Below are 23,160 nucleotides of genomic sequence, written 5' to 3'. Positions count from 1 at the left end.
ATATTGATCTCGTGCCAGGCACGAAGTACTGTGTCACGCGGCAGTGGCCACTGCCGCGAGAGCAAGTAAAAGCAATCGACGACTTCTTTGAAAGTCGTCGCAAAGCAGGACAAGTGCGGGAATCGAAGTCCCCGCACAGTGCTCCGACGTTCTGTGTCAAAAAGCCACAGGGCGGATGGCGCATCGTTCATGCCTACAACAAGCTGAACGATGCGACGGTACCGGCGCAGACGCCGATACCGCGAAAAGATGTTATCATCGATTCGATGGCCGGGAGCACCGTTTAAAGTGCTCTCGACTTGCGAGATGGATTTTATCAAATCCTAATGCGTGAGAGCGATACCCCTCTCACGGCAGTGAGCACGCCAAGCGGCATGCTCTGGGAATGGCTAGTAATGCCACAGGGGCTTAAGAATGCCCCTGCGACTTTTAACAGGTGCGTGACGCACTTGTTGCGCTCGGTGCGCGACTTCGTGCCGAGCTACTTCGATGATGTGTTCATCCACAGCCGGGCTGTGGACGGGAAGACCGACGTAGAGATGCACAGAGTGCATCTCCGGAAGCTCTACGCGAACCTGAAGAAGTGTATCTTCGGGGCGAGCGAGATACCCGTCCTCGGGTGTCTCGTAGGGAAGAATGGTGTTCGCCCTGACCCGAAAAAGGTCAGAGTGATCAATGAATGGCCAACGCCTTCAAGTGTCAAGGAACGGTGGCAGTTCCTTGGCTTGGCCACGTACTTGTGCAAGTACGTGGAGGATTACGCGGGCAAGATCCGCCCGCTGTCACAGCTTCTCAAGAAGGAAGCTGTGTGGAATTGGACAACCGATTGCCAAAAGGCATTCGATGCAGTCAAGCGGGGCTTGACTGAGGCACCGATCTTGGCAGTAGCTCACCAAGATCGTCCATTTCACGTCGTATGTGACGCATCCGACTTTGCAATCGGATGCGCATTGATGCAGCACGATCACGAGGGCCGTGATCGTGTCGTCTACTACCAATCGCGTCAGCTGAAGCCAGCTGAGCGCAACTATCCGCTGCATGACAAGAAACCCCTTGCCATGAAGTATGCACTCGCAAAGTCCCGAGTGCATCTACTTGGAAGTAGACCATTTGTGGTCTACACCGATCATGCATCACTGCGCACCGCAGTGAAGTCGCCACACATATCACATAGAATGGCGAGATGGCTCTCATTCTTTGCAGAGTATAACTTCCGGGTCGAATACAAACCCGGAAGATTGAACGTGGTGGCCGACGCGTTATCACGTCGGCCGGACTACGCAGAAGCTGCTGACGTCAATGCCATTGACGCCATGCGAACGAGCACACCCACGTCGTCTCTGTTGGACGACGTGAAGGCCGCGTACGCGCACGACGCGGACGCGAAACTCTTGCTGGCCTATGGCACAGCACCTTCTGACAAGGCTCGTCAGAAGTTGCCCAAGCACCTTCGTGCGCGTGCACACCGATATCGGGTGCACGACGGACTGCTTCTTTATAATGCAGTCGACGACAACGCGGATCGCGTTGTCGTGCCAAATGACCATGACCTGCGACTCAGGATCGTGTACGAGTATCATGATGCCCCGACTGCGGGACATCTCGGACGTGAGAAGACTTACGTCCTTCTCACGCGCGACTTCTACTGGCACCACCAGTATAAGTGGGTGCGCAAGTACATCCGTGCTTGCGAGGTATGCCAACGCGTAAAGCCTGCGCCATTCGCGCAGGCTCCTTTACAATCACTACCGACTCCGTCGGAGTGTTGGAAGTCCATGTCTTTGGACTTCATCTTTGGTCTTCCCCCGGATAGCGGAGGGAACACCGGTATTGTGGTCTTTGTAGACCGCTTCAGCAAGATGGTACATCTTGCTGCGGTGCCAGCAGAGGTGACCGCGAAGCAGACGGCCCGTCTGCTCGTCGACATGGTGTTCAAACACCATGGCATGCCGATCGACATCGTGTCGGACAGAGACTCGCGCTTCACAGCGCACCTGTGGCAAGAAGTGTTTACACTTCTTGGGAGCCAGCTTTCAATGTCGACTGCGGACCATCCGCAGACGGACGGCCAAACCGAGCGCGTGAACCGCGTGCTCGTCGACATTATCAAGAGCTACGCTCACTCGTTCCAATACTGGAGCGAGTGCTTATCGATGGCAGCGTTTGCCATCAACAACTCAGTGCATGCCTCGACCGGGCATATACCGTTTTATGTGAATGCCATGCGGCATCCCCGTCTACCGAGTTTACTCGGAGTGGTGGCTCCCACTTTAAGTGGGGGAGGATCTACGACTGCAATACAGCAGCCGCAGAAAACCGCTGACACTTGAACAGTGTCAGCTGCAACAATGGATAAACCACATGAGTCTGCGCAGGGCGCAGACTCCCCCAACAACAAGGCCAACGACCACGGGTCTGCGCAGGGCGCAGACACCGCGAAGAACCACGCAGAGGCCGGGCCTCTAGCGGAGAGCGAGCTGAATGACTTCAGCTCGGATGCAATCAGTTTCATCACCAAAAGACAAGCCGTGATTCGCTTTGTCCAGGATGTAATAGCAGCTTCTGTTGATCAACAGAAGCTGAACGCAGACAATGTGGGCAGAGGCAACACAAATGAATTCAAAGTTAGTTCATTGGTTTTGTTAGCCACTCAAAACCTGCTTAAACATGAAGTTTCGGATTTCGGAGCAAGTAAGCTTGCTCCGCGCTTCACCGGGCCGTTCACCGTGTTGGCACGGCACGGCAACGCTTACACGCTAGACATACCGTCTAGCATGCGCCTCCATCCGACATTTTATGTCGGGCGGTTAAAGCCTTACCTCCAACACGAGCCAAGTGGCTCGTCTGACCCGAAGAGACAGACTCGGCAGGGGAAACCCTCCTCTCCAGCGCGTAGTCGCGCTGGGCCAGTTCATACAGTCGGGCCTACAGCCCGACCGGCGCGTTCAAGGCGTTCTGGGAGACCGCCATAGCTGGGACACGATGTTTACAGGAGCGGCAACCTCCGCGCTCTGAAGGTACTCCACGACCGTCACCTGGTCGTGGAGCGACACGAGAGGAAGGTCAACATGGCGTTGACCATCGGGGCGTGTTTACACCACCTCCGCCACCGCTGCGAGACGCACGCGGAGAAATTCGCTGGATCGTCCAGCGAATTGTTGATCATAGGAAAACAATCCGAGGCCCGGATTGTTTTCGCATTCGCTGGAGAGGTTTCCTTCCCAACGACACGTGGGATCGTCGGAACGTCCTGATGGAAGACGTACCGGATATGGTGAAGGAATACGAAACCCAACACGCAAAGGTAGAGCGAGCGCTGTAGTAATCTACAACGCCTGACGACTCGCGTGCTAGATAATTAGCACGGAGACCATTGAAGCTTTCAGGTATATATAGTATACTTGTTGTCGTCGCGGTTGCTAATACGCACCGCCACCTGGACGAAGAGTGCGCACGGACACCAGCCTCCACCGCAACAGCGTGGAGTTGCTTGCCTCGCTTCGAGGAGGACTCGAAGTGCTTTGGCGCTTGCTTGCCCGATCACGGTAAGCAATATAAATTCGCTTAGAGATGTCGACGCACCGACGCGGCCGACATCGATGAATCGTACACAGACCCTGCGTTGTCTGTTCCCGTGGTAGCGACGCACTTCGTCCTGCCACGCATGGTACTCAGCAACAGAGAGCTTACACTCTGTTGCAATGGCCTTCTTCAGCTTGGTCGTGCTCATTGCGGATGAGCACGGAACCCCCCAGCACAAACAATTGACGAGCAGTCAATATTAATTGACGTGTCGAGACCGACACGTATAAGCTTAACTGGGAGATGGTGTAACGGGGTTACACACACAAGTGACAACAGTCACTTGTGCATGACAACGGTCACAAGTGAAAACTGTCACTTGTGCATGACATTTGTCACTTATGGTTTAACAGATAAATATCTGTTAAAGGTTTTAGATACTTCCTCACATTGGTGTAAGACACACCAATGGATACATTGAAGTGGGCCACCACAATGAGTGGTCCACACATTCCCAAAAGATCCTATTGGTAGAAAGCAGCATCTTTCTACCAATCAGAGACATGCATATTAGCGGGGCTCTGACAGCCAGCCGCTGCCAACCCTTTTATAGATGATAAACAGTTTTTAGCAGTTTTAGGAGGAAGATCAATTTACAGACAATACAGTTCTCATTTTACGTTAAACTAGCTACTTGGAGTCTTTATTTGATTTATATTATACGTGTGGACTCAAGTATAATTAATTCAAATTATTACTAAGTACTTACGCTTCCTCATACACGTGGCGCACGTGTAAGCAAAAGTAGTGAGTCAAGTTAGACCCACTACAAAGCTGGTGATGGGAACGTTGAAGTGGCTGGCGTCTGTTGAGTGGCGAGTCAGTGACCTTCGCGAGCCGTTCCAAGACACCAGCACAATCACAAAGGTAAACTGTATTCACCAAATTTATTCCAAACACACATCAAATCCTAACCAAATGTGAATGTGTAGTCCGAGCTCAAGGGGTACGTGGAGACGCTCAACCTCGCCGTTAACAAGATACCGGGCGAGACTGTAGCTGGATCCCAGTTAATGGATTTCCGCGAAGATCTGTGGCTTCACACTACATCGCTGTTAGTTGCACTCTTCGTTCTGAGAGATGAGTATCCTGATGTTGGCGTCATCCACCCCAGTTTCAACTAGTTTGCAGTGCCAGAACAGAAACGGCGTGTTGCTGGGGGTTGTGGAGCTAGCGATCCAAAGTACAAGCGCGTTGTGGGCGTCCTCAACATCAACCTGCATTGGGTGTCGTTTCTGATCGACAGAGACAACGAGGTGTGCTACATGTTCGATCCGCTGCAGTCTGATTCAAACTACAAGATCATTGAGACAAGTGTGCGACAAGTAGTTGCAGAGCTTCTGGAGTTGGGAAAGAAGTTGTTATATGGGCGGATTAGTTGGTGCAAGCAGCAGGACTCCAGTTCGTGTGGAGTTTGGTGCCTGGCGGTTCTCGAGATGTTGATCACCAATGCGAAGTGGGACGACAGCATCTACCGACTAGTGCCTTACCTCCACATGCGCTATCTGTACAAGGCGATAGCCTACATTGAAAACATGGCTATCAATGCGATGGAATAGCGTAGCGGTTAGTGGAGGAGGCCAACTTCAACTTTCAATACATGATTTGTTTCTATTGTTCACAATTATTTTGGTACATTTGGTATCTTTGGTCATTTTGAAAGTTTATCTACCAAAATGACACAAGACATGTTTTGGAGCCACGGAAAACGCCCAAGCCCCACAATTCCCAAATCTAGTTTCGTCCTTTAAAGTTTTATCCATAGTTTTGTGTATCTTCGCACACGAAACGAAGATAAAATAGATTTACCCTACTTAATGGGTAACACGGTCTCCACATGTTTTTAGTCTGTCAAAGTCGTACAGAACTACCGAAAAAAGTCAATTTCTGGTCGTCTAAATTCGGTAGCTCTAACTTCGTCCTCTCTTCTCGAGATTGGTTTTGGAGGTTCGCTTGGGGCCATGGCGACCGAGGTTGGTACGGAGGGGGTGAGGGGGTGGTAGTCACTTGAAGGGCACGCAGAGGTATGCAAAGTGAGAGCCTGGAGGTTGGAAGAATTATTGGTTTCGCTGGGCATTCTGGACAATTCAATACAATGGTACAATGTGTGGAACGGTATACTATTCAGAACGGTATAATACCAAATTGAAGATCCTCAAGATAGCCTAGGGTATTATACTGCTCGCCCGGGCGGGCGCGCCCGGGGGTGGACACAGTTCGTTAGGACTGCGATCCTGAGCTTTGTTTTCCTGAGCTTTGGCTTTCTTTTCTGAACTGAACGTTCTTGGTCTCATTACGTATTTCACATTCAAAATTCAATTCACGTGACCGTTTTGAACAGCTGCAAATTGAACAGCTGGGAGATCTGTTTTCTTTCTGGTCTCATTACGTATTTCATGTGACCGTTTTGAACAGCTGCAGAATTGCTTTGAACAGCGGAAGCAAACATGTTTCGAGCAGTTGAAGCAAACAGCTGGAAAAATGAATGAAAGCGAAAAAAAGAGAATGAAAGAGGACACTGAACGTCCTAACAGCAGCGTAGACCACGAGCATTAGTATGGGTACAATGGTAGTGATAATAGTACTACTATTTACGATTTATTGGCTACTATTGAATTGGCGCTACAAGTGACACCAAACCCAGTACTATAGTAGTTCTCTGGATTTTATCCAGAGTCCATAGGCTGATGTCATTCAGGTGCCATTATTGGCTAATCACATACCCTGTTGAATATGATCTACAATGTTGAAGAACTGTCCGTGTTTAATGCTTGTTACTTCGAAGTATCTTGAATAGCCTGTTTGTTGTACAAATTATGCTGCTAAGTTGACCCATCCAGTAGAGATTGAAAATAAATACCTACTCTTTTGCATAGCCTCTACGAAACGATAATACCTATGACAAATGATTTATCTATTTACTCGAGCATTCGACTTGAAAGCGGAAATTGATCTCAATATTTTTTTATGGTCTAGGTACATGGACATTATTAACTGTGCATGAACGCTGAGGAAGTGTTTCCATGTCTATCCTCAGGCGAGCAAAGCTTGACATAATTGGCAACCGCATGCCCTTTTTCCGAAGTCGGTACTACAGTCGTGCTCGCCTAAACGTTAGCGAACAGAAGTATTTACAAACAAACGTGTTTAGTAAATCAGGGATATTTAGAACATGTTAGTTATCCTCGGTTATATCTAACTTCTGGTTGCCATTACCATGAACTCTGCAAACACTATTGAAATTTATAATAGACTAATAACTGTGCAACGTATTGTCTGCTTGCAGTTCCTTCAAACTATTTGCTCGAGACCACTACTTTTTCAAGCATGAATGCACATACACATGTACTTACCAACCAGTTGTCGTAGCCTAGAGAGCATCCGACACATTCTACCAATAGTTGCATGCACTATGACGGGTGGACACACCGTTTCAGAATCAAATTGAGAAAATCTACAATCAAAACTAGAAAACCTATAATATCGCTACGTGAACTTCCAACCAGAGAGCCAGCAGTAACCATTAATTTTAAAGTTATGTCGTATTTGGAGTTTCTATGCAACGCCGATCGAAGACAATACCCAGGATAGCAAATCCAGTGTTGGTAGTTTCTCGTTTTGAATGTAGCTTTTCTCGTTTTGATCCTACAAATTCTCAATTTGAAATGTTGTGGTTACCATCAATGGCGCACCCCTTGCCGAACAGGCCTCGGTTGCTTGACTGACAAGGCAGTGCCTGAACAATGTACCCGTGCCGTGAGGCTACGAATGGCAACAAACGCGTTCCAAACAATTACTTTCAGGTAGTCTAGGCATGTTTAAGGAGCCCCTATCGTTTATGCAGTGTTCATCCATTAGCCCATGATTTTATAAATGCGCACAACGTTTTGTAGTCAATGAGTGTCGGCGCAATGATCAGTAAACTATATGCAACTCCAAACTTTCTCGTGCGGTTCGAAAACTGGAAGGAAACCCGTATAAGCATTAATTTTGGTTCAGCAATTCGCGTAATTTATGAACAAATAAATTCTTTGCAAAGAGGACTGGCAATTCGCCAAACTAAACCATTAAACGTGATCGAAACCCGCAACACAGGCATTGAAAGTGCAACCATAGCTGTTTTGGGGTGTAGAACAAAATTATCTGACGAATAACTCGGACAATCTTGGACCATCGTGCATCTCGCGCGAGCCACCTCAGCAGTAAAATTGCAATATCAAACCCATACTTAATACTACGACGTACATACTTAGTGCAAGTATGCATGCCAGTAGATATCCCAGGCTTACTTGATAAAGTTGTATTGATTCGAAATTTCTCAGGTCGAATGGTTACCGATTTCGACAAAGTTGGCCGGGATTCACAAAACAAAATTAGTTTCATAGAATACAGTCGGAGTGAACAAGTAAAAACTAAATGTGTTAAAATATGAGAGCAGTGCTAAAGCACGAATCTACCTCAGCTGCATGCTAAGCGGTCCACAAGTTAAAATCCAGAGCTGTTCCGGTCGAAGCACGGCTTTGTAGTAGTAGTAGTAGTATGCTTTGCAATGCGTTGTCGTTTTCACCTAGTGTTTTGCCCGAGTTATAATATCTGGCGCCCGATATAAAAAGAGATGGTCACTAACTCGACCAAGTTATTTTCACCAGCCTCGATATCGATCTCGATTTACGCTATCTGTGGTCGAATTGCCGATCCAAAAACGCAATTCGGGCCGATTTATTTTAAATCGCGGTGGCTGTGTACGGATTATAATGCCGCGCTTTATTTATATAAAACAAATGCAAGTGGACACTTACATCTGGACACTTGACGAGTGGTCGGCAGATCGCGCTGCCGATCTGTCGAAGCACCGCAGTTTCCGAAAACCTTCATCGTGCATAAGTGCAGCATGCACTCTCCCGACTACTGTTGATGAGCTGTTTTTCTTATGCATGTGTATGGAATCTGTATGCAGTATGTTAGCGATATATTTTGGTCTAACGTGCGAACACTGCAACGTTGGTACAAGTTGTTTTTGACCGATGGTATGGTTGATGAAGGAGATCGAACTACCGAGCATCGAAGTTGCTTGTCGAATGGCAAATCACCACCACGTGGTGGGCTCATTGGAAGAAGCAGGAGCCGCTAGTGCACTCACAGACGAAGCTAACGAGCCGTTAAACACGTCCAATAGAGCCGTGTCGGAGTAGCAGTGGCCGGCGACGTTACCTTGGTGTCCTGAGAACCAACGATGCGCCCGTTATGTTAAGTAGGAAGAGGTGGTGCGAGTTACCTACGCCTGGAGGTCGATTTACTACCGTGTCGCATGTTTATGTCTTCGAATTATTTTATCTCAGAGATCGATCTAAGCCCTAAATCCGAGCGACAAAATATCTACAAACCACAATAGTAGTGATAATATCTCTACTACCTCTACTATTCCTGTGACTACTACCAAAGTCTGTATGGGGTGTTGAGACTGACTGTGTTGTTATAGGGCGCCAAGGCTTCCAAGCGCTCCACCACGGGCACGCGGCTGGACAACGGGACCGTGCCCTCGAGCGCCGACAGCTCGCACACCTTGGGCGAACCATATGCCGCGTTAGCCACGTGTCCGTGGCCAGCTCTTGCTCAGCGCCACGACGTTCGCTGCCTTCCAGCCGCATGGAAACCCCGCCTCGAGAAGAATAACTGCGCCATCTACCGCCAGAAGGAGGCGGCTGACGCCAGCAACCTGCAGCGCAAGTCCATCCTGTGTGCCAAGATCGACTGTCAGGCCCACCTCTGGCCTGCTGAGCACGCAAGCCAGAGCAATGCGGCGCAAAGGCTCTGGCTTGCTTGCTCGCGGCCAGATGTTTGAAGTTCCTGTGGCAGCTACGAGAGAGGGTCAGCCGTCACAGTGAACATGCATTTTGTAGGAAAACATGAAAAAGAAACATGGAACATGCATTTAGTAGAAAAGAAATGAAAAGAAAACAAAAAGATGCAGGGTAGCACATAGTCACGGAAAACCCCAGAAATACGCAAAGAGAGCCCTGTGCTCGCGTAGGAGCACAGCGAGGCATGCACGTTAGGCTAGCTGTAGCAATTCAGTATTAAATAAACCGTCTACCCCGCACATCGACCACAACTACCGCGCTTCTCAACAGGACCAACACTCGCACCCACTTCAACGACAAACACTCTTCGGGCCCAACGCGACATCTGGTAGCACTTGCGGGGGGAAGGCTCGCTGCTGCACGGCACTCAAGGGGAGGCTTTGTCAGCTTGAGGTGTAAGTGTCACGTCAGCGTGACTAACCCAGCTGTTGGGGAGATTTTGGTACATTAATAGGGCAACCTACTATTGTGCGCTGACCGTGGGAAATAACTGGAGGGCAGCCGTGGTGCAAATTTGTTTTGCATCTGGCCCCGGTGACAACCCATTTGCCCAAGTAGCTACTGTTCTCAAAAGACTGCACCGAATATAAATCGAGCACTATCAGTCTCGAAGCCGGTTAGTCAGTTTTTGTTCTTGGTAGCCCGGCACAGCAAAATTTTGGCGAAGCGAAGACCAGGACGACAACCGTCACCGCTCGACCTCTCACGTGTCATCGACCTCTTCAAAGGCATCGAAGAAGTCCAAGACCTCCCACAGCGCATAACTCGGCCAATTTTAGGAAGTAGCATAGGCTATTTTCTTTAACAGGTTTTCTCTTTTACTTTCTTTTAGTCAGTGCCCCTAAAAGTAGATTGCTCCCACCGGTATCAAGTTTCAAGGGTGAACATACAAAGTACGAAGTTTTCGCGTGTTCAAGATGGCGGATCCGGCCCAACTCATGCATAGTATGTTGGTGGCCATGGAGAAGCAGACAGAATTGATCGACGAGCTGCGCAAGTCAAGGCAGCTGTCGCAACTAAAGCTGGATGGGATAAAAATGCCACGCTACGGGGGGACGCTCAAGGAATCGTTCCAACTATACCGGGAGCAGGTGGAGCAGTACTTTTTAGCTAAGGGCATAGACTGGAAGGATAGTAAGTTGAGTGGACGCATTTTGGCTGTGTTAGCGGGATCGCTGAAGTATGGAGCCGCGCAGTGGTACATCGTCAAGAAGGACGATGTGAAGAGTGTGGAAGACTTCTTTTTGAAGCTGGAGGAAGAGTTCGTGCCTCCGGATCTGCAAGAACGTCTTCGGGACCAGATGAATGACTTGAAGGAGCGTCAGTGTCGAGACCTGCCCGATTATATCAGCAAGTTCAGGCACTTGATTACTCAAGTCAAGGAGATGAGCGAACTGGACAAGATCATGTATTTCTTGCGTGGTCTGCCGTCAAGTATTCGGGAGGAAGTCCAGTATCGCAGGAGTGCAACGTTGACCGACGCTATTACCGTAGCGCTCGATTATGACCGGTCTCACGCGCATCGTGGACGCTCGGAAGGAGCACGCGACAGACCGAGGTACCGATCGTACGACAACAGACGATCGAAGAGCAACAACGAAGGACCAGTGCTGATGGAGATCGACAACGTAAGGGTATCGTCGTAGGAGGAATGTATGCGCCGAAACCTGTGTTTCCTGTGCGGGAGTAGCGCCCATCGGGCTTGTCAATGTCCGATACAGCCGCAGCAGACGCAAATGGCTAAGCGGAATGCGCCGAAGTACAACAACTCGGGCAGTAATCAAGGGCGTAAGCCGAGGATGAACATGGTCCTCGAGGATGACGAACAGGTGGATACTGTCGTCATGGATCGCGTGACTATGAGTGTGGCTGACATCCAGGAACAAGCGGATGAGTTACAGGCATTCATGGACAAGGCACGTGTACAAGTGGAAGAGACTGTCACTGCAGCGTCAGAAATGACGGAAGATGCTGGCTCGTGTGGACTGCAGCCAGTTGAAGAACCGAGTTTGCATGCGATGCAACCGGAATTGGAGTCTGGTGTGTGCGGATCGCCGCCAGAGCAGGAAGCTGAGTTGCATGAGAAGCAGCCAGTGAAGTTGGTTCAGCAAGGATCGCAACCAACAAGTACAACGGAGACCTTGAAGGTGAACGCAGTGAAGTCCGAACGTACGAGTAACCTTTTCATCAGGAAGGGTCGCATCAATGGCAGAGATGCCCGAATTCTGTTGGACACGGGTGCAAGCACGAACATGATTATGCCAGGTTTGGCTAGTAATGTGCTTCTGTCAAGACGACTTCAAGCTCAGCGCTTTGATGGCACGTTAACGCCGGCGACGGATGTCAAACACGTGGAAGCGCCAGTGAGCATGGATGGGTACTTCATTCCAGTGATCGAGTTCGTGGAATGGAAGTTGCCGGAGTCGCACGACGTCATTTTGGGAAACCGTGGTTTAAGGACTACAACCCACAAGTGGATTAGCAAAAGGAGGAGGTTGTCATACCTGACCGGATGCAATTCCTCGACGTCGATGCACCGTCGTTCTCGCACAACTTGAAGGAAGGCGAGTATGAGCAGGTGTTTCGGGTTAAGATACAACTTGTGCCCGAAGTGGAAGGAATTCCAGTACCGATCTTCAACGTAGTCGGTAAGGAGTTCAAAGATGTGTTTCCGGAGCAATTACCAGACGGATTGCCTCCGATGCGTGAAGTCAACTTTGAAGTGACGTTGAAGAAGGGGGCTCGACCAAGCTCTTGTGCACCGTTCCGCATGTCGAAGATGGAACAGGATGCTTTCGAAGAATTTGTCAAAGAGAAGTTGAAGAAAGGATGGATTGAAGTGTCGAACGCGCCGTGGGTTTCGAACATCTTCGCTATCCCGAAGAAGGACCCAGTCACAGGTCAAATGCCGAAAAGGGCTGAATGGTTGCGTAGCGGTAATTTGAAGATTCCGTTGCGTTGGGTGTTCGACTACCGCTATCTCAACAGCGTGACTGTCATTGCCAAGATCCCGTTGCCATTAATCGAGGAGTTGTTCGATAAGATGGTAGGCTGTGTCATCTACACGTTGACCGACCTTGCGCAGGGATATCATCAAATGCTGGTGGTGAAGGCAAGCCGTCCGTACACTGCGTTTCGAACACACAAGGAAACGTATCAGTGGTGTGTAGCGCCCATGGGAGCGGCTGGAATACCAGGGACATGGTCCAGGCTCATGCACAAGCTGTTCGACAAGTACGAATTTGTCGTCGTGTATCTCGATGACATCTGCGTCTTCTCGAAGAGTATGGAGGAGCATGTGGAGCATCTGCGTGCAGTATGTATGCTACTGCGTCGCGAGAAGCTTTTTGCGCACATGGCAAAGTGTTCGTATGGTCAGTCCGAAGTGGCTTTCCTAGGACATGTTGTCTCGCAGGCAGGAGTAAGCGTTGATTCGCGTAAAACGGAAGCGATAGCCAAGTATCCGACTCCGACGAATCGAAAGGAGTTGTTGAGTTTCTTGGGTTTGGCAGGATATTATCGCAGATTTATCTGTGATTTTGCCGAGATTGCTCGTCCGTTGAGGGATTTGACGAAGGGAGATGCCCCATGGAATTGGACGAAGCCTGTGGAGGACGCGTATTTGCATCTCAAGCTCGCACTTCAGGAAGCGCCTACGCTGAAGTTGCCGGACTTTGAGCGACCGTTTATCGTGACGACGGACGCGTCAGGACATTGTATTGGTGGAGTTCTGTCACAGAAGTATGACGGAGCAGATCATCCGATTGCCTTCTATTCGAAGAAGTTGGATAAACATGAGCGTGGATGGCCTACGCAGGAGAAGGAGCTACTAGCTATCAAAGTGGCTACGGAGAAGTGGAGACACTATCTGCATGGACGCCCATTCGACGTCTACACGGATAACGCAGCGTGTTCGTGGATGTTGCATCACCCACGAGTGTCACCAAAGATGGCTCGCGTTTTGACGCACTTTTCGCAATACACGTTTACTTTGCATCATGTGCGAGGTAAGATGAACGTTGTAGCGGATGCGCTCTCACGGCCTCCACCGGATGGACTGGAAGACGAAGAGGAGAAAGAAGCACCTCTTCCGGATGTGACGTATGCGGTTCATGACTGCGACGACGAATGCGCGAAGAATGCCGCACCAGTTCATGACCACCGTATTAAGTCTGCAGTGTTGCGCAACTTGTCAACGGATGATACTCACCTGTTACTCGACGATGTCGACTTACGGGGGGAGGGTCGCCCGATCGGCGTAGCACAGCAGCAAGTCAACAGCGTCGACTATCATTTTGTAAGTCAGTACTTGGCCCCTGAGACGAAAAGAGCGTTTCAGGAAGGATACGAATCAGACCCTGCTTTCAAGCAACAGTGGTCTAATGGAGCAGGAAAGGAGAAGTTCGTCAAGCACAATGGGCTTCTGTTTTTCAAACAGACGAAAGGCGAAACTGTCTACCGACTTTGTGTGCCGAAGGTAAAAGAGCTTCGCACAAATGTCATGATCGAATTTCATGATGGAAAGACGTCCGCGCATCCTGGAAGTCGACGTACGTACCTGAAAGCAGCGCAATGGTACTACTGGCCGACTATGGACCGCGACGTAAGGGAATACGTTCGCACATGTGAGACTTGTGCACGATGGAAGTCCAGTAGCCAGAAGAAAAAGGACTACTGATGCCGATACCAGTGCCAAAGGAATGCTGGGAAGTGGCGTCAATGGATTTCATCACGGGTTTGCCAGTGTCGAAAGGGTTTGATGCAATACTAGTTGCAGTGGACAAGTTGTCCAAGCGAGCGAAGTATGCACCAACGTATTCGACAGCTGACGCGAAGGACACGGCTAAAGTGTTCTTTGATGCAGTTGTTCGGCATCACGGATTGCCGAAGGTCATCATCAGTGATCGCGACTCGAAGTTCGTCTCGGACTTTTGGAAGTCATTGATGAAGTTGATGGGTATCAAACTCAGCATGACAACTGCGCACCGAGCTCAGGCAGATGGCTAGACAGAGCGCCAGAACCTCGTGCTCGAAGATGCATTGAGATGTATGATCTCGTATCACGGTGACGGTTGGGTTAAGCACCTAGGGACTATCGAATATGCGCATTCGACCCTCGTCAACGCGTCTACGAAGTTCGCGCCATTCGAACTTGACACAGGACGTAAGGTGTCAAACATTGTGGCAGAGGAGATGAAAGACCTGCTGCAATCGGAGAATGATGTGACGCTCGCGGAGTTCGCGAAGAACTTTGCGAAGGAGCGACAGGAGATCGTAGAACGTGCTCAGAAGAAGTTGGAAGAAGCTCAAGCAAGACAAAAGGAGTACTGCGATCGCAAGCGCAGACAAGTTGTCTTTAAAAGAGGTGACTTAGTGCTGCTCGACACGAAGAACTTACCGCTGAAAACCGTAAACAAGAAGACGGAATTGAAGAAAGCGAAATTAGCGGCTAAGAAGGTTGGACCGTTCGTGATCGAACGTATGGTGAACGACAACGTGGCGAAGTTGATACTTCCGCGCACGATGAAACGTCTTAATCCGACATTCAACGTGGAGTTACTGACCCATTACCAAACGAATCGTGCGGATTTTCCGAATCGACCGATTCCGAAGGCTGTACCTCTAATCTTGGACGAGGACACTGGGGAAGAACTCTACATTGTGGAGAAGCTGCTCAAGAAACGAACTAGACGTCGCAAACGTCAATGGCTCGTGAAGTAGCATGGGTTGCCGGAGCATGAGGCAACCTGAGAAAGCGAAGCGCACATCAACCAGGTTTCGCATTGGCGTCAACTCTTGGATGCGTATCGACTCCGCCAACGCGAAGTCAACCAGGGGGAGATGTCAGACCCACCTCGTGCTTGCTCGCGGCCAGAGGTTTGAACTTCCTCTGGTAGCTACCAGAGAGGGTCAGCCGTCACAGTGAACATGCATTTTGTAGGAAAAACATGAAAAAGAAACATGGAACATGCATTTAGTAGAAAGAAATGGAAAGAAAACAAAAAGATGCAGGGTAGCACATAGTCACGGAAAACCCCAGAAATACGCAAAGAGAGCCCTGTGCTCGCGTAGGAGCATAGCGAGGCATGCATGTTAGGCTAGCTGTAGCAATTCAATATTAAATAAACCGTCTACCCCGCACATCGACCACAACTACCGCGCTTCTCAACAGGACCAACACTCGCACCCACTTCAACGACAAACACTCTTCGGGCCCAACGCGACATCGACACACCGCTCGAGGAACTCAAGGACGCCATCAACTACGTCACCACGGAGGGCGAGCGCGTCTACATATCCCGCTGCTATTTGTACAACTTCTTGGACTCGGCTGTGCTGCACATGCTCGAGAAGGCCTCGGCCGACGACCCGTTCCGGCTCGTTCGTGGACTCGGTCTTTAGCTGCCACGACACGCTTGTGGCTGAGTTCTCGAAGACGATCGTCTACAGCACATAGGAAGTAATCCAAGGCATTAGGAATAGAACGACCAACATGATCACGATATAGCGTACCGACACAGACTGGTCACTGTTATGAATGAAATTCTCATCGCGGTCGAACTCCCAAATCGATAAAGTCACTATGCAACTATAATACGACTGTTGTGCACATTTATTCCAACGATTGATAACTGAGTTGGTAAATTATATGGGTTTCACTATACATGGCATCATTTCCTCGATTTCGCCACTAAAGTGCTATGTCTGAGACCTCTCCTTGCTTTGTGCTGCCACCAGGCAGCCGCGAACGGTGTACCAAAGGCAAATTAACACTAATGTTCACAGTCGCTTCGTGTCACGATGGTAGTACGAAGATAGTCAGCAAACAGATGATGTTGCACGTGTACTCGTCAGAGCTTCTGCAGCAGAAGTAAATGCAATCTTCTGTCGGTACTTCTGCGTGTGTGTCATCGTTTGTGTGGTGGTTCGCGTTCCCACGTAGTCGGCGATGACTCTCCAGGGCCCAGAAGGATAGAGCTCCAGCGCCTCGAGGAATCGGTCGTGCTCGTCGGTGGTCCACAGCATGCGGCTGCGCTCGCTCGGAGGGGCCAGACGCCTACTGCGCTTCCGTCTGGTGTCGTTGTGTTCGTCGGCGCGGATTGGGGCGCGGATCAACTGTTGGTCGTCATTGTGAGTAGTTGACTTACGCTGTCACAAAAGTTGAAAGGTTTATGTCTAAGGGAAATAGAGGTGCACAACAGATAACACGTTAGGCTGCTGCGAGGTTTTGACGGATCGGTATGCTTTATTACTACCACGGTGGATAACTAAAAGCCTACCCAACGCGAGCTGACGCGTGGGGGCCCAACTTGAACGGCTTGAGCACGACCAGGTAAATCTTGAAATAAAGGCTTTAGGCGCGAAAGTCAGCTGGTTTCCTTAAGGATCAAAATTAAAAAAAATTCAACACGGGGGCTCCTTTGATCATATAGTGAATGTACGTTCTTTTATTTAGTGGCGATTTGAGGGGCTGGCTAACCATGATCAACGAGTGATCAAGGTTTCATGACCCTTTAATCTTCACCACCCCTAGCGATAAAACGGCTTCATACAGGCGTTGGAAGCCCCATTGGTTACAGTTAAACGGAGCCCACCCTGCTAATTTATTTCGATCCAAAAACTAAATTTCTCAAATGCTCGCCCATTGGCTGGGAAATTCTCATTAATGGAAGAAAATGGCACCCACTCCACTGCAAACCATGAGGTATGTCAGTTCAAGATGCTGCGCACGAAGCTGATCACGAAGCAGACAACGCATGCGCATTTACTGGCGCGTGCTCTGAGAGCTTCTCGCGCTCTGTAGACGGAGTACGAGTACCTGGTGATCGGCGCCGGCAGTCAGCGCGCGTTGGGATGCCAGTTACCCAGGAACGCGCGTGGCGGTGGTGGAGTAGGTGTGGCTGGGAGGCACCTGCGTCAACACCGGCTGCGTGCCCAAGAAACGTATGTTCATCGTCGCGGACATGTGCCACAAACCCCACCACGACTTCCTGCACTACGGCTTCGAGAACGAGGAGAAAGTGTAGTGGGTCTAACTTGACTCACTACTTTTGCTTACACGTGCGCCACGTGTATGAGGAAGCGTAAGTACTTAGTAATAATTTGAATTAATTATACTTGAGTCCACACGTATAATATAAATCAAATAAAGACTCCAAGTAGCTAGTTTAACGTAAAATGAGAACTGTATTGTCTGTAAATTGATCTTCCTCCTAAATCTGCTAAAACTGTTTATCATCTATGAAAGGGGTTCACAGCGGCTGGCCCGCCAATATGCACGTCTCTAATTGGTAGAAAAATGCTGTTTTCTACCAATAGGATCTTTGGGTAGGTGTGGACCACTCATTGTGGTGGCCCACTTCAATGTATCCATTGGTGTGCCTTACACCAATGTGAGGAAGTATCTAAAACCTTTAACAGATATTTATCTGTTAAACCATAAGTGGCAAATGTCATGCACAAGTGACAGTTTTCACTTGTGACCGTTGTCATGCACAAGTGACTGTTGTCACTTGTGTGTGTAACCCCGTTACACCATCTCCCAGTTAAGCTTATACGTGTCGGTCTCGACACGTCAATTAATATTGACTGCTCGTCAATTGTTTGTGCTGGGGGGTTCCGTGCTCATCCGCAATGAGCACGACCAAGCTGAAGAAGGCCATTGCAACAGAGTGTAAGCTCTCTGTTGCTGAGTACCATGCGTGGCAGGACGAAGTGCGCCGCTACCACGGGAACAGACAACGCAGGGTCTGTGTACGATTCATCGATGTCGGCCGCGTCGGTGCGTCGACATCTCTAAGCGAATTTATATTGCTTACCGTGATCGGGCAAGCAAGCGCCAAAGCACTTCGAGTCCTCCTCGAAGCGAGGCAAGCAACTCCACGCTGTTGCGGTGGAGGCTGGTGTCCGTGCGCACTCTTCGTCCAGGTGGCGGTGCGTATTAGCAACCGCGACGACAACAAGTATACTATATATACCTGAAAGCTTCAATGGTCTCCGTGCTAATTATCTAGCACGCGAGTCGTCAGGCGTTGTAGATTACTACAGCGCTCGCTCTACCTTTGCGTGTTGGGTTTCGTATTCCTTCACCATATCCGGTACGTCTTCCATCAGGACGTTCCGACGTTCCCACGTGTCGTGTTGGGAAGGGAAACCTCTCCAGCGAATGCGAAAACAATCCGGGCCTCGGATTGTTTTCCTATGATCAACAATTCGCTGGACGATCCAGCGAATTTCTCCCCGTGCGTCTCGCAGCGGTGGCGGAGGTGGTGTAAACACGCCCCGATGGTCAACGCCATGTTGACCTTCCTCTCGTGTCGCTCCACGACCAGGTGACGGTCGTGGAGTACCTTCAGAGCGCGGAGGTTGCCGCTCTGTACCATCGTGTCCCAGCTATGGCGGTCTCCCAGAACGCCTTGAACGCGCCGGTCGGGCTGTAGGCCCGACTGTATGAACTGGCCCAGCGCGACTACGCGCTGGAGAGGAGGGTTTCCCCTGCCGAGTCTGTCTCTTCGGGTCAGACGAGCCACTTGGCTCGTGTTGGAGGTAAGGCTTTAACCGCCCGACATAAAATGTCGGGTGGAGCCGCATGCTAGACGGTATGTCTAGCGTCTAAGCGTTACCGTGGCGTGCCATCACCGTGAATGGCCCGATGAAACGCGGAGCAAGCTTGCTTGCTCCGAAATCCGAAACTGCATGTTTAGGCAGGTTTTGAGTAGCTAACAAAACCAATGAACTAACTTTGAATTCATTTGTGTTGCCTCTGCCCACATTGTCTGCGTTCAGCTTCTGTTGATCAACAGAAGCTGCTATTGCATCCTGGACAAACCGAATCACGGCTTGTCTTTTATTGATAAAGTCAATCGCATCCGAGCTGAACTCGTTCAGCTCGCTCTACGCAAGAGGCCCGGCCTCTGCGTGGTTCTTCGCGGTGTCTGCGCCCTGTGCAGACCCGTGGTCTTTGTCCTTGGTGTTGGAGGGGTCTGCGCCCTGCGCAGACTCATGTGGTTTGTTCATTGTTGCAGCTGACACTGTGCAAGTTTCAGCGGGTTTCTGCGGCTGCTGTATTGCAGTCGTAGATCCTCCCCCACTTAAAGTGGGAGTCATCACTCCGAGTAAACTCGGTAGCCGTGGATGCCATGCGGCATCCACGTAGAACGGTGTATGCCCGGTCGAGGCATGCACCGAGTTGTTGATGGCTAATTCCGCCATCGACAAATACTCGCTCCAGTATTGGAACGAGTGAGCGTAGCTCTTGATAATGTCGACGAGCACGCGGTTCACGCGCTCGGTTTGGCCGTCCGTCTGCGGATGGTCCGCAGTCGACATGGAAAGCTGGCTCCCAAGAAGTGTAAACACTTCTTGCCACAGGTGCACTGTGAAGCGCGGGTCTCTGTCCGATACGATGTCGGTCGGCATGCCATGGTGTTTCGAACACCATGACAAGCAACAGACGGGCCGTCTGCTTCGCGGTCACTTCTACCGGCACCGCAGCAAGATGTACCATCTTGCTGAAGCGGTCTACAAAGACCACAATACCGGTGTTCCCTCCGCTGTCCGGGGGAAGACCAAAGATGAAGTCCAAAGACATGGACTTCCAACACTCCGACGGAGTCGGTAGTGATTGCAGTGGAGCCTGCGCGAATGGCGCAGGCTTCACGCGTTGGCATACCTCGCAAGCACGGATGTACTTGCGCACCCACTTATACTGGTGGTGCCAGTAGAAGTCGCGCGTGAGAAGGACGTAAGTCTTCTCACGTCCGAGATGTCCCGCAGTCGGGGCATCATGATACTCGTACACGATCCTGAGTCGCAGGTCATGGTCATTTGGCACGACAACGCGATCCGCGTTGTCGTCGACTGCATTGTAAAGCAGTAGTCCGTCGTGCACACGAAAGCGGTGTGCACGCGCTCGAAGGTGCTTGGGCAGCTTCTGACGGGACTTGTCAGAAGGCGCTGTGCCATAGGCCAGCAAGAGTTTCGCGTCCGCGTCGTGCGCGTACGCGGCCTTCACATCATCCAACAGAGACGATGTGGGTTTGCTCGATCGCATGACGTCAATGGCATTGACGTCAGCAGCTTCTGCATAGTCCGGCCGACGTGATAACGCGTCGGCCTCTACATTCAATCTTCCGGGTTTGTATTCGACCCGGAAGTTATACTCCGCAAGGAATGAGAGCCATCTCGCCATTCTATGTGATATGTGTGGCGACTTCACTGCAGTGCGCAGTGATGAATGATCGGTGTAGACCACAAACGGTCTACTTCCAAGCAAATACACTCGGAACTTTGCGAGTGCGTATTTCATGGCAAGGAGTTCCTTGTCATGCACCGGATAGTTGCGCTCAGCTTGCATTCAGCTGACGCGATTGGTAGTAAACGACACGGTCACGGCCCTCGTGATCGTGCTGCATCAACGCTCATCCGATCGCGAAATCGGATGCGTCACACACTACGTGAAATGGGCGATCTTGGTCAGCCACTGCCAAGATCGGTGCCTCAGTCAAGCTCCGCTTGACTGCCTCGAATGTCTTTTGGCAATCGGGTGCCCAATTCCACACAGCTTCTTTCTTAAGAAGTTGTGACATCGGGCGGATCTTGCCCGCAGTCACAGTGTCGCCATCAGTAGAAGCCGCTGTAGCATTCGGCACCAAAGCGTCTTTTGGTATGTGGGGATCGCGGGGATCGTGCTCGTTGTGGCTTTATCCACAACGTTGATCGTTATCTCTGCATCGCCGCCGTCTTAGTCTTGGGCCGTGGCTGTAGCCTCAACTTGGGTACTACCTACCGACACCTCATCTGCAAACGACATCTGAGAGAGCCGCGCCGTACCGACTGAAGAGACCTGCGAGAGCCCTGGCAAGGAAGGCGCATTCTGCTGCGAGAAGTTCACCACATTTCCAGAGTTCAGCACCCCATAAAAGTCTTTGAGCCACCTGAATGCCACCCGGTACGTCGGTGTCGATTGCAGCGCCATCCTGTCGACGATCTTCTCAGCTAACGCCTTCGTCTCAATGTACATCTCTGAACAGGACACGGTACCGATTTTGGCAGCGGGGGCACGTCGTCTGCTTCAACCTTCCTGAACAAACGTCACCTTCAGCAATGTTGTTCACTGGACTGTGGACAATCCACCTCGTGGAAAATGCCCGCATTGATGGTACCACTGTATCGTAGTTGCGCTTGTTCCGTACATACGTGTCGAAGTAAACAAGTGTTCATGAACATGCACATGCATTGACTTCGCTGTAACACATTAAATATAACGGTATGCAAGAGTTAGTACTCACACCAAATATACCAAATTGCACCAAAAGTACACCAAACATACCATAGTGTTGACTTCATACTCGTTTCCGGTTCTTGGACTCTTCATCGATGCCTTGCCGGGGGTTCGAAGCTCCACGGCGTAATCCGCACTTACGCCCGTTGCCAGTGCGTACTGCTCGGCAACCCAATTGAAGGCAAACTTGCTAATGGAGCGACAGGGAAGCAAGCTGCACATCTTCACAAAAATCACTTGGTCGCCCACCAACGCGATAATATTCTGCTATGCACTCCTCCTCCGCGTACTCCTGTAGGGTGATCAGCGTTGACAGTACTTGGTCAATCGTAAACGTATCCTTAATCACGTCTTTAATGTTCCCCCACTTCGATTCAATGCGGTTGTTGGTGTTGTTGGTCAAGTGGGGGACGTTTTCACGCTTGAACGAAACCCACTCGTCTTCCGTGTTGTCCCAATTCTCCATGACTGTGTGGTACAAAGGGTGACTCGCAGACCAGCCCAACTTTTCCAACATGGCGCCCTTCGCGTCGTCATACTCCTTTTGTGTTTTTGCGTAGACCATCAGCCCCAACAATCCTTTCACGTCCTTCTTCACAGGACCTGCGAGACTTGCGGCCTGTTTCTTCAGCCATGTGATGACATGCCACTGACAGAGCAGTTGCGTTGCATCTGGGAACTCCTCACGCAACACATCTTTTTCATGCACCGCTTTGTCGGTCATGAAGACGCGAATGTGACTCCATTCCGGGTTATTCTGTTTGAAATTTTCAATCACCCGTCGTAGGTTCACTTTGTGTTCGCTTTCGACAAGGGCATGATGAACATACTGACCCTACATATTGAAAGGAGTAGCATATATTAATACTCAATCGAGCTCACACCTTAACTACTACACACATACCTTTCCGAACACGCCGTGAACCATGAAACTGGACAGCTTGTAACGGTTTGCGTTGGTGTTGTGGGTGGAGTCCACTAACACCACTTCGGGGAAATCCTTGAATAGCCGCTTCATCTTTCCAGTCTGGAACGTCACGACGCGGGCAACATTCGTGTCACTATCAACAAGCACGTTAGCGGCGTTTCCGCCATTCTGGGTGCAGAACTCGTCCAGCACGGAAAGCGCGCGTTCCGCGTCCGTGAGGACTGCCTTCTCCGTGGCTTTGTGTTCCTGCACCATGTTGTGCACGTCTCAAATCTTGGCCTTCCTGCCAACCTCACCAAAATCACACAGAAAAATGAGATTCCACCGAAAATACACAAAACAGATATGAATACCCATGCGATCCCGTTGATATTGTAGCATTCCCTTCGCGCTTGCTCCAGCTTTGAGCAGCACTGTCACATCGCTCTTTAGCTGGGGGTCCTTGATGGTTCTGTTTTCAGCGTAGTTCTCCCTGAGATGCTCGTTCAGGACGTGGTTGTGGTTTC

General features: G+C 50.2%; 1 protein-coding gene across 1 annotated transcript; it reads right to left on the bottom strand.

Moving 5' to 3' along the window:
• Positions 1 to 21,916: 21,916 nt before the first annotated feature.
• IUM83_12773 (uncharacterized protein) lies at positions 21,917 to 22,909 on the bottom strand (the record flags this gene model as incomplete). The annotated part of the gene is made up of 2 exons (XM_067937417.1): positions 21,917 to 22,561; positions 22,631 to 22,909. The coding sequence occupies 2 exons, from the start codon at positions 22,907 to 22,909 to the stop codon at positions 21,917 to 21,919; spliced, it is 924 nt and encodes a 307-aa protein (XP_067788071.1).
• Positions 22,910 to 23,160: the final 251 nt, after the last annotated feature.

This window comes from Phytophthora cinnamomi (assembly GCF_018691715.1).
Source record: "Phytophthora cinnamomi strain GKB4 chromosome Unknown Contig55, whole genome shotgun sequence".
Classification (NCBI taxonomy): Eukaryota; Oomycota; class Peronosporomycetes; order Peronosporales; family Peronosporaceae; genus Phytophthora; species Phytophthora cinnamomi.
Note: the sequence above shows the minus strand (reverse complement) of the source record. Positions and strands in the feature narration are given on the sequence as shown.